Raw genomic sequence first — 11,622 nt, 5'->3', positions numbered from 1 at the left:
CGAAGAAGAATAATAATAAGAAACGAGAAGAAGAAGAAGAACCAATGGGGGAGGTATGTCGTTGTCAGGGGCGGGGAAGGAGGTGCGTTATCGGAGGTGGAGGCGGCGGTAGCATCACCGGTGGATGACTAAGATGAGAGAACCAAATGGGAGAGGAGATAGGAAGAAAGGAGAAAAGAGAGGGTTTTGTGTATTTATGTTTATGGTAATCAATTTTTTATAAGATATGAAATTACCATATATTTTTTTTTTTTTCAAAACTTACCATATTTTATACAATTTTTTTTTCTATAAATATAAAAACTATGTTTATTTTTCTCATATTTATGTAAATTTCTCTTATAAACAAAAATAAAAAGACTATGTTTATATTAAATCATAAATATAATTTTTCAAGAAAACATAAATATAAAAATTATGTTATATTTTTAAATATTTAAAAATTAAAAAATGTAGACCAATCAAAAACGGCCACATAGGCGATTACCAACTTAACAATTTTTTACCCAAATACTTGTTGAAAGATCACTAGATTTCAATCATGTGGTTGTAGCAATAGCATGTAAATACAGAATCATACATGGGATAATTTCCCCAAAAGTTAATATGTATTTATTTTCTTGTGACTTTAATGAAATTTTATACCTAAGAAAACGTATCAAGTGGGGTTGCTCGGTTGACTTTAATCTTTTTTCTGTTTGGCACCCAAGATAGAATCACAGCCGTTGGATGTGGAATAATAATAATCTAAATAAAAGGTATTTGCTACCAGCCAAAGAGGGTTTACCCCCTCAATTATGCAAGCAGCAGAATCAGAAAGGTTCCCTTTTGTTTGGCTTCCGAGAAAATGATAATTTCAATAGAAAATTTTGCTCTAATTGCTTAGGTCATCTAGCTAGCTTAGCTACACAAGTAGAGGAATAAAGTTAAACCTATAATAGAATACAAAGTGGGGAAGAATTGGTAGAGTGGGGTGACAAGAGTAGAATTTTTTTATTTTATTCATTATTGATGGCCAATTATTTGACTTTTAGTCAAGAATCAATTAATTTTTCATTTATTTTATTCGATTATATTACCTTGAGTATATGGTAATTTGATAATATTTAGTATTTTATTTGTGATGATATACACACTATTATGTAAAATTAGATTAGAGATATACTATATGTCAATTGTATTGACCCAAATGTCATTACATTACATGGTAATTTGTTTATGTCATGATACATTATTAGGGCTAAACACACAAGTTGCCTTCAATTATTTTTAGGTTTAAAAGTAGAATGTAATGTAATTCTCAATAATTTAATGGAAAGTTGGAAACCAACTAATATAGTTGAAAAGGGTTTAGATTATTTTTAAGAAATATTTGGAATCTGATCACAAAAATCACTAACAAAGTTAAATGCCAAGCACATAAAAGTAATATTCCTTGTGATGTGATCCATGATGTTTGGTTATTAAGAAAACTATTTCTGTTTGCAAAAATGCAATTTTTTAAGCATTATTTAAATTTTTGTGCTTTAAAAGTACGCATGTACTAAATAAGGTCATTTTCAAAAAAGGCTTCTTGTGATGGAAAAAGGCTTGGGACCTTGGGTACTCTGTTGTCTGGTCCTGCACCTAATTCTATTCCTCTTGGGTAAAAAGCATGGACAAAAATATTGTGAATGTCATAATAAATTGTACTGATAAGGGCAATCTCTTTTTCTCAAAAAGATTCATTCTTGACTATGAGAGAGAGAGACATATAACAACATCATGAAAGCTCAAATAGGCTGCAATTTGCACTGTGATTCTTCTCAATGAGTTCAACATGGAATTTTTCCACATTCAATTTTCCTTCTTTTTTTTTGGTAGCTTTCTTGGGTAACAAGAAAGTGTTAAAACCATTAAGCAAACCAAAACTCTTAGCTTGTGTGGGAGTAGTTTCTCCAAATCCCAACTAATTCTGATAATGAGTTGTTTGGTTCTCAATTATCATAACAACCTCATTAACTTAAGTATTATTTCAGTTCTTGGTCTATCTATAAAAAGACACATTGACTCCACTTGTGAAAAAGGTTGTGAGAGCTGGGTTTGGAAAACTGTATTGAGAAGCACAACTTTTGGGAAAGTGCTTGCTCAAGGATTGAGATGAAAAATTAAGTATTTAAAGAGTTTGATTCAAGATTGTTTCAAGAAGCTCCATTGAAGTCTTGCACTCATTTCGTTGATTGAATAAAGAAAAGATAGTGGTTCCTAAAACTGAATTAGGTTCAAGATCACATTGATCTTGTTCTAAACCAGTATATACACTTGTGTTGATTTATGCTTTCATATTTTCGTTTTCTAATTGTTTGATAATTAGTCTTACTGATTTATGTTCTTAAATTTATCTCTGGTTTACCGAGATTCATCTGAGGTTTTTGAACTGGGAAATTTATCCTCATTTCCAACAGCTTACAATTTAAGCAACTACAAGTAGGCAGGCAGGCCCCTATCTTACATTTCCAAAGACAATAAATTATAATTGCACATCTTATCTAATGCCTTGATATGTTGTTAATTCCAACTTTTTGGAATTAACTTTCTTGGCTTCTTCCTCATCATACTCATGATTTGGTTTCATTAGGAGAACATACAGCTTCTACAGATAATCTCTTTGGTGTATTTGGACAAGGGTCTGCACCAAAGTTGGAGCTTGATGCGGCCACCGAGCATTCCTGCTGGCCAATGCATTTCTGAAAATAAAATATAACAAACAAAACATTAGGATCCAAAATGCATATGATTTAAGGAACAGATAGTTATCTTGATCACAGATTTAGAACTATTTGGAGCTGAAAATCAAAGATTAGTGAACATAAACTGTAGAATTTTAGAAGAAGATAGTTTCTGACTTACCTTCTCTAAGACATCAAGAGAGCTTGGGGCATGACAGGCTCCATGCTGGAAGCTCCCACAGCTTCCAGTTGGAGTTCCAAAGCTTGCAAAATTAATGGCGGAAATGGAATATCCAGCAGTACAATGTAGGTTGATATTAGGCTCTGATAGCTCTTCTTGTTCACCATTGCTTGTGGTGTGCCATTTATCAGAAACCTTGGCACAAACAGTTGTTACTGATCTTTTCACAAGAGCTATTTTCGATGCATCCCCACCAATTTCCTCGAAGACAATCACCAGATTTTTAGACGGCTTCAACCAAGATCGAGGAACATGGTACCTGAATTCACATATAAGAAAGAAATACTTTCAGAATTACATGAAACAAAGCATAGTACAAGTATGCTTTCAGATTTGTATAGTAATGAATTCTCTAAGAAGTATTTATTTACCATTTTTGAGTTGGTTGGTTACAACCAACTTGGCACTTTGGAGGCCGGTATGTACCAGCATAACTGCATTCATTACAATTACCATTAGCATTTATAGTCCAATATCTTCCAATACTCTGCCCATTAATCCATATTTGACCCTTCTGCATGCTCGACATGTCCAGAGCCAAAGGGTCGTCTCCTTCGGGTGCATTAAAATAAGCCTGCGGATTCAGGTAAAGATGTTAATATCATCATTGTTTTGAAGTCACTTTGAGATTGACAAACCAATTATTTGTAGCCAAGTTTTTCAAATGCTCATGTTTCAATCAAATGTACATAATGACTCATGCTCAACTAATTCTATGGAAATTTCTCTCTACTCTCTATCAAAGATCAAATTCAGCAGACATAGAAACCATTTATTTCAAGATTTATTTGAGGTTCAAGATAAAGTGTTCCAATACCTTATACCATGTCATTGGTTGTTGCTTCTGTGCCACTAAGGATCCGCTCATCCAATCAACAGAAGAGGTCGAATCAGGAGAGCCTAGATTCATGGCTTCTCCTTTTAGCCCAACCTGCATACAGAAATGCCCATTGATGAGACTTAAGTTGTTCTGAGTCATGAACTAAATCATCCAAATACACTGAAAAGTGAAGTGAATTATCATAGACCTTGTATGACCATCTCTGCCATGATAAATCCATCTTCCCTTGGTCAAGTCCCTGAAGGACAACTGGACCTAGGATTCCTGTGTGCCGTGTCTCGAAGTGTGGACCATTGTTCTATAAACAACAAGCAGGAAAAAATTACAAGAAATAAGGTATGACCACTTCCCAAACAAAAGTAGACATTGAACAAATGAGACACTATATAACAATAAAATATCAATGCAAGAATTGTGGTTTTGGGAGTACCAGGAATCGAAATTTCAAAGCACATAGATATATTTTTGTAAAAAAATTGTTGAAAAATAGAAAAACCTCCATCCAGGATCTTGTGATAAGATATTGGCACTATCTTTACAAGTAGTGTCATAAGTACTAAATTTGTTGTAAGAAAATTTTGAGCAAATAACTAACCGGCAATCCAACAGCTACACTGAGCAGTGAGATTTTATTAAATCCAGAACGAAGATTGACATTTCCTGTAAATGTGAATCTCTTGTTTACCCTTGTCCCATGAGCAGATCCTGTAAATATAGCATATAACCAACTTTTCACATTTAGGAACTGTCCCTTTTTTTTTCCTTTCAGACAACCCTATTTCCCTTTCAAATCATATCATAATTGAGTGGTAGAATTGTTCCAAGTAAACACTATTTCAAAGATTTTACCTTGAAGATGTCCATTGACAAAGACATGCATAGCATCTCCTGATGACTGCACATTGAGAGTTGGACTTTTGCCATTCCGTAGAAATGATTCAGATGATTTTATGTCAACACTGTACACATTATGAAAGTGAATGTTCATACCAGGTTTCATATTCTCAAAATCCACTTGCATTATGAAAGAAAACAGATATTTTATCTCACCTTGTTGTGTACCACAAGTAATCAGTGGAGTCTCTAGTGACATTTAACTGCTCTAAGAGACCAACTACTGTGATTTTTGTATCTTCATCCACCGAAGATATGTCTTCATTAAATGTCTCCCATGAGTACAACACACCTTTTAAGGGCGACATTTCCGTTCGAGACATTTGTACTCTCACCTGTCATGGAGTGACAGATAACCGATATTGTTTCTATTAGTATATTAGAGTCAATAACAAAGAAACAAAGACAGCTGTGAAGTTAATGTATAAGCTATGCAATGATTATATGTAGCCTCCAAAATTACTATATCCACATCACTTACTTTGGCAGTGTTGAACACATCAGTTTCACAATCTGGAAGAATACTGATGGACCAAGGTGGGAGCTTATATAGCTTGTTGTTGAAGGTCACCCTTGCTGCTGACTTCAGATTATAGTTTGAGAGAAAAGCTGCACAGCCTCCTGACTTGGAAGAGAATACCGTTGCCTGAAAGTCGCAGCATAGAGTTGCTTTGCTTTAGAAAAGCAAGGAGTTCTATATAACCAGAACACAAATATTGTTTCCTTGGTAAATATGATCTCTAAGAAACCTCATCAAACAATATGATAATCTATAGATTGTTGAGACCTAGTTGAAGAATTTGACTGATGAGGAAAGATACAAGTTGACTGTAGATTTCTTTCGACATCAAAAGATTCCAAATGTCACTTATTTGTTTTTATACAGATACTTATTTCATGAATGATGTTGATGCTTAAGCTGCTGCTAATATATTTTCCCATAATGTTTCAGTTTCGGCTCTAGAAACTATAAGAACTTTTTTTACTTTATTTTCTCTCTTAATATGTCCTAGAAGAAGCTGCAAACCTGTTCATAGTTCCCTAAGGACTTGACGGCAGGATCAGCATTGAGCAGAGCTTTTTCGCATAGTTTAACAGCATTGTGAAGTTCCTTTAAGTGGCCATACTTCGGCTGCCTTATCAAGCCTATTAATAATTATGAAGAAGCCAGATGTTAGACTTAAAAACTGATCAAAATAGAGATTAGATATGGACTCATGCCTCACCATATTCATCAATAGGAGCATCATAATCATAGCTGGTAGTAATAAAAGGGCCTCCAGCAGTTCTTCCGAAATTGGTTCCACCGTGGTACTGAAGTAATTATAAGCATGGCAAGTTAATCTCTCTTACATATTGATTTATTCTCTTCAACCATAAGAAGTAATGCATTCCAAGAACTTATAAAGTTGGTGTGTAACATTAAAAAGTGACATGTTCCATGAATGCAGTGTAGTAAAAGAACAGAAAGCTGATTAACTAACCATGTAATAATTCACAAAGGAGCCTCCCTTTTGAATGTACCTAGCAACCGCAAATGCCAAATCTTGGACAGGCCGTCTGTAAATTGGGCCACCAAATTCTGTAAACCTTTACCAGTAAAAACAATAGCATAGTTAAAACAAACATATATTTGTGTCCTGTAGTGCAGCATGGTTTAATGTGGTGGAGGGTGAAAAAATACCAGCCTGTCCAAGCCTCAGTCCAAAGATTGGGTTTGTAAGGCTTGTTTGGACTGAAATAGTCACAGTAAAAACCATTGCAAGTATTTATCTGTCCACAAGATTCCAATACAAGAAAATGCAGTCAAATTGGTTAGTTAGTTTGATAAAGGAAATTTAAATGATATTGAAATTCACCAACCACCATCTTCCATTTCCCTAACTAAACAATATTCTTTAGCATTGAATATCATATGACTACTTTAGTTGTCAGTTATAAATACTTTCACAAGATTAACTAAGCTTCATAATTGCCGGTGCCCAATTAATGAGAGTGGATTTTAAGTTACCACTGGGTCAGGAGCATCATTTTCCTTGCACATCACCCATGGCACTCCAGTACCCATTTCAACTGCCATCTTTGCAGCCCAAGTCATGTATGCATAGCCTGGAGCTCCAAACTCCTTACTTTCTGGTTCATATTCATTCTCAATCTGTATAAAAGTTCAGTTGATTAATAAAGCAACATAAGAAAAACACATGGTTATTAATTAAAACTAATGTGTTTCTTATTTTGTCAACACATGCTTAATAAAGAAGTAAGGCATTCATAGCTTGTTATAAAACAAAAGTAAAAGAAAAAAAGAAAAAAAAAAGGTATCACAGAACCGTTAAAATTGATAAGGTAAGAAGATATACCTGAGAAAGGATTATGGGACCCCCTTGAGACTGGAACAACTTCTCATCCTTCATCATTTGGACAATTTTCTGGGTAAATTTCTGCATGGCTGACTGTAAAATGAAAATGAGGGAAAATAGTTAAATTAAATGTTTTTATTTTTATCTTTTGTGAAAAAGGTTAAAATAAATTTTCTCAACATTTTATGTAAACACTGAAATAAAATAAAAATGGTCCCATTTTATTTCCTTGTCTTTCCTTGTTTTTTATTTCATCTCTTACCACCAAAACAAACAAAAATAACAGAGATAGACAAACCTTGAAAGGCTCATTATCTGTCCTGAAGCTAATGCCTGGAACATACTTCAGCCAAACAGGAAACCCCCTAAAAATGTTTATAGATAAAAATTAAAATCCTCTAAAAATGGGTTTCAAGAGTATGAACCAAATAAAATTAAAACTCTGCAAATAATATTAATAATAAATGCTCTTACCCAAAGTTCCATTCTGAACAAATATAAGGCCCAATACGAAGATGAACATAGAGCCCTGCTCTGTGGACTGTCTTGATGAACCCAACCAAGTCATTTGTTCCCTCAAAGTTGTACTACAATGAAACCCATGTGACGACAAGAAAAATTAACTTCAAAACTTACAAAATATTAATTGTTACTTTATGAGAAAAAAAAAGCAAAAAAAGACTATGATAAAGAAGATTACACACATTGCCAGGAGAAGGCTCATGAAGATTCCAAAACACATAAGTGTCTATAACATCCAAGCCACCTTCTTTAGCTTTCTGTACAAGACCTCCCCACATCTGCATTTTGAAATTTTTATACATATTGATAATCACCAAATGGGTATCAAGAAAAAATGGTAAAGATTGAATACCCAAAAAAAAAAAAGAAGGGAGAAATTACCTGAGGAGTACTTCTGGGGTAGTGTATGGAGCCAGAAAATAGAATTTTCCTCTGCCCATTAATGATAAGAGCCTTCCTATCATAGCTAACATTGCTCTGTGTCAGTCCAAGGCTTAGAAACAATGCCAAACAGAGCAGAAACCAGGTATAAGCTGACTTAGCTTCCATTTTTCTTTTTCTCTTTCTCTCTCTCTAGAAAAGGAGAGATAAGAGAGAGAGAGTGTTTTAGTGAGCCAAAAACCAGCAATGTGAGAAGAAGAAGAAGAAGAAGAAGAAGAAGAAGAAAGGAATAGATGGTCACCACTCACAACTCACAAGCAGAAACCGTTTGTCTTGAACCATGTCACCTTACACACTCTCTCACTCAATGCACAACTCACAATTGCCTTGTGAATAACCCCTTATGCTGTCATGCACAATAATGAAGACAAAACTATATATATATATATATTTATATTTATATAGATGGGCAATGACCATAAAACAATCATCAAAAAAAAAAAAGAAAAAAGAAAATGGGGGTCACCTCTCTCTCATCAATGTCACCACCCAAGAAAACTTTTTCTTTTTTGACATTAAAAATCAATAATGAAATACAGCTCTATATGTATAATGGGCTACATTTGTAAGAGAGCTCATGATGTGGACTGGACCATTCATGTATATGTATTTTTCTGCTGTTTATCATGTTATGGCATGGACGAGGTCTTTTGTTTTTTTCATGGTCGTTGGCTGCATGCCATGCAATAATCTTCACCATATATATATTCGTATTCATGTATATTATATATAGATTGAATATCTAGATATTTGAATTATTGATTATTAATTGAGTAATGGAGACTCAAATTATGATGTTAAATAAATTTTTAATCAACTTAATATTATGTGTGTATATATATTGATATTTTTAATTGTTAAGATATTTTGGTTTTGAATTTAATTTTTTTTACGTTTTAATAGCTTTTTAAATAAATATTTGATTAAATTAATATTATGTGTACATATATTGATATTTTTAATTGTTAAGATATTGTGGTTTGGAATTTGAAATTTTTTACCTTTTTATTTTTTATTTTTTTAAAGTTAGATATTTAAGCTTTAATTAATAATTCTTTACATTTTTTTATTTATAAATATGTTATTTTTAAACTACATTTTTAAAAATACATATATCTAAAATAAAACAATATTTACGTAAAATACATTGTCACGAGATGAATTCACAGGGGTCTTGTTGGTGGTTAATTTCCTTGCTCCAATTCTGTTGGAAAGCATCAGCTCCATAACAAATTCTGTGATAGCTGTTAGGGGTGTACACGGTTTGGTTTGGTGCGGTTTAGAAGAATTTTTAAACCAAACCGTTCATGCGGTTTTTTCAAAATGAAAAACCAAACCAAACCATTAAAATTAAAAAACCAAACCAAACCAAACCATAAATAAACGGTTTGGTGCGGTTTGGTTTGGTTTTAACCATATAACCAAATTATTAAAATTTAAAACTTTTTTATTATAAAATAATTAACTAAATAATTGTATTTAAATAATAATAATTTTAGCTTTACTTTTAAGACCATAAAAGTCTACAAGAAGCTTATTGTCTTTGTTGTTGTAAGTTTAAGTATTTTGAATCATTTTATAGAAGTGAGAAAAAGAAATGTTTACTTTCTAAACAATGTGGGGCTTTACATTTTTTTTTACTTTTAAAAACTTGTGCATCTATTAAATACTATTAAAAACATATCATAAACAATTAAATTGTTTGGCTTGGATGGTTTGGTACACTTTATATTAACTTAAGCGTAGGGGTTCAATCCTTTGAACCATCATTTCTAAAAATTATTTTTTTAGAAAAAATTACGGTCCGGTCCGGTTTAATTGGTTTTAAAAAATTAGAAACCGTGACCAAACCATTAATGTTGAGCGGTCCGGTTAAACCGAACCATCAAAAAACGGTTTCATTGGTTACGGTTTTTGGCGGTTTGGTGCGGTGCGGTTTGGTTCCAAACCGCGGTTTGCGGTTTATCTGAACACCCCTAATAGCTGTCCACCTTTCTGTTAGCATTGAGATTTGTAATATTCCTTTTGTAACCGTAAAGGTGCTGGTCATTCTATTGTCTGTGTAATTGCTTATTGTATTTCCCTGTACTCTCACTACACCTATAAATTCAATGGCAATATCTCAGCTTGCTTTTTGAGCTGATTTTACAATTTCTGAATTCCTTAAGAATTTTACTTGGTATCAGAGCAAATAGGCTCACGCCATGTCCACTCCTCAAGACCAGACCTCCCAAACACAGCCTCAAACCCCCACTCATGAACGAAATCAATCAGCTCCAAACACGACCATGGTTTCGGCACCTTCGGCATTTCTTCCGTCACAAAATGCAGATCCCTTCAGCAATACATTGAGCCAGTCGTTCTCCTTGAAACTGGATCGCAATAACTTTCCACTATGGAAGACAATGGTGACAACCATTATCAGAGGTCATCGACTAGAAGGATACCTCAATGGAACCCGTACTCCTCCGCCCGAGCTCAGACCAACAAGTGGTCCGCCTACTGAAGATGTTTCACAACCGACAATGGAGCCCAATCCAGATTATGAAGCCTGGTTAATCCATGATCAGCTTCTAATGGGGTGGCTTTACGGATCGATGACTGAAGGAATTGCAGCAGAAGTAATGAATTGCCAATCTGCCACTGCACTTTGGAATGCTTTAGAAGAACTCTATGGCGCACATTCTAGGGCCAACATGGACGAAATTAGAACGAAGATACAAACTACTCGCAAGGGGTCGCAGACAATGACCGACTACCTAAAACAGAAAAGGATCTGGGCAGATTCTTTGGCACTAGCAGGTGAATCTTATCCAGAGTCACATTTAATTTCTAATGTTTTGTCTGGACTGGATGCAGAGTATCTCTCCATTGTTGTGCTTGTCGAGGCTTGAGAACATACAACTTGGCAGCAGCTACAGAATATACTTCTTAGCTTTGATGGAAGACTGGAAAGGCTTAATGCTCTCACAGTTGGCAGCAAACAGATCCATAGCCCTACTGTCAACTATGCCCATAAACCTCCCAATTCTTATAGTCCGAACTACTCAGGTGGACCACACAGAGGCGGTTTGAATCAGCAAGGAAGGATCAGTCAACAGCGCAGTGCTGGAAATTCAAGAGGTGGACATTTCAGGGGTGGTCGAGGTCGAGGAGGAAGAGCTAGTGGTTCAAAACCCACTTGCCAAGTATGTGGCAAATATGGACATTCAGCAGCTGTATGCTACAATCAGTATGATGAATCATACATGGGTCATCAACCAAACGCTGAAGGAAGTCAAGACAAACAATACTCAGCTCTAATAGCTACACCTGAAATGCTACAGGAAGACAGCTGGTACGCAGATAGTGGTGCTAGCAATCACCTCACAGCAGATCCAAACAAAGTTCAAAACAAGGCTGAGTATGGGGGTAAGGAACAAATCATCATCGGTGATGGTAGTAAGCTTCCTATATCTCATGTTGGCATAAGTTTTCTTAACTCTGCATCTGGAAAACCTTTGTTGCTGCATAATGTGTTACAAGTTCCTGTTATTTCAAAGAACTTAATTAGTGTCTCCAAGTTGACTGCTGATAACAATGTCTCAATAGAGTTTTTCTCTGATTCTTGTTGTG

At 34.6% G+C, this 11,622-nt stretch overlaps 1 protein-coding gene across 1 annotated transcript; it reads right to left on the bottom strand.

Annotated features, from left to right (window-relative positions):
• Positions 1-2,175: 2,175 nt before the first annotated feature.
• On the bottom strand, positions 2,176-8,345 carry LOC133781781 (beta-galactosidase 3-like). Its single transcript, XM_062220861.1, has 19 exons — positions 7,948-8,345; positions 7,749-7,844; positions 7,519-7,631; positions 7,343-7,409; positions 7,045-7,137; positions 6,696-6,839; positions 6,369-6,457; positions 6,169-6,274; positions 5,911-5,998; positions 5,712-5,830; positions 5,166-5,330; positions 4,841-5,019; positions 4,640-4,749; positions 4,386-4,495; positions 3,978-4,088; positions 3,767-3,880; positions 3,321-3,523; positions 2,890-3,208; positions 2,176-2,726 (listed from the first exon to the last, which is right to left on the bottom strand). Exons 1-19 carry the CDS (start codon positions 8,113-8,115, stop codon positions 2,598-2,600), a joined length of 2,523 nt encoding a protein of 840 aa, XP_062076845.1. The 5' UTR covers positions 8,116-8,345; the 3' UTR covers positions 2,176-2,597.
• Between the last annotated feature and the right edge of the window lie 3,277 nt (positions 8,346-11,622).

This window comes from Humulus lupulus, chromosome 6, assembly GCF_963169125.1.
Source record: "Humulus lupulus chromosome 6, drHumLupu1.1, whole genome shotgun sequence".
NCBI classification, from domain to species: domain Eukaryota; kingdom Viridiplantae; phylum Streptophyta; class Magnoliopsida; order Rosales; family Cannabaceae; genus Humulus; species Humulus lupulus.
The sequence above is the reverse complement of the archived record's forward strand: the minus strand, read 5'-3'. Positions and strand labels throughout refer to the sequence as shown.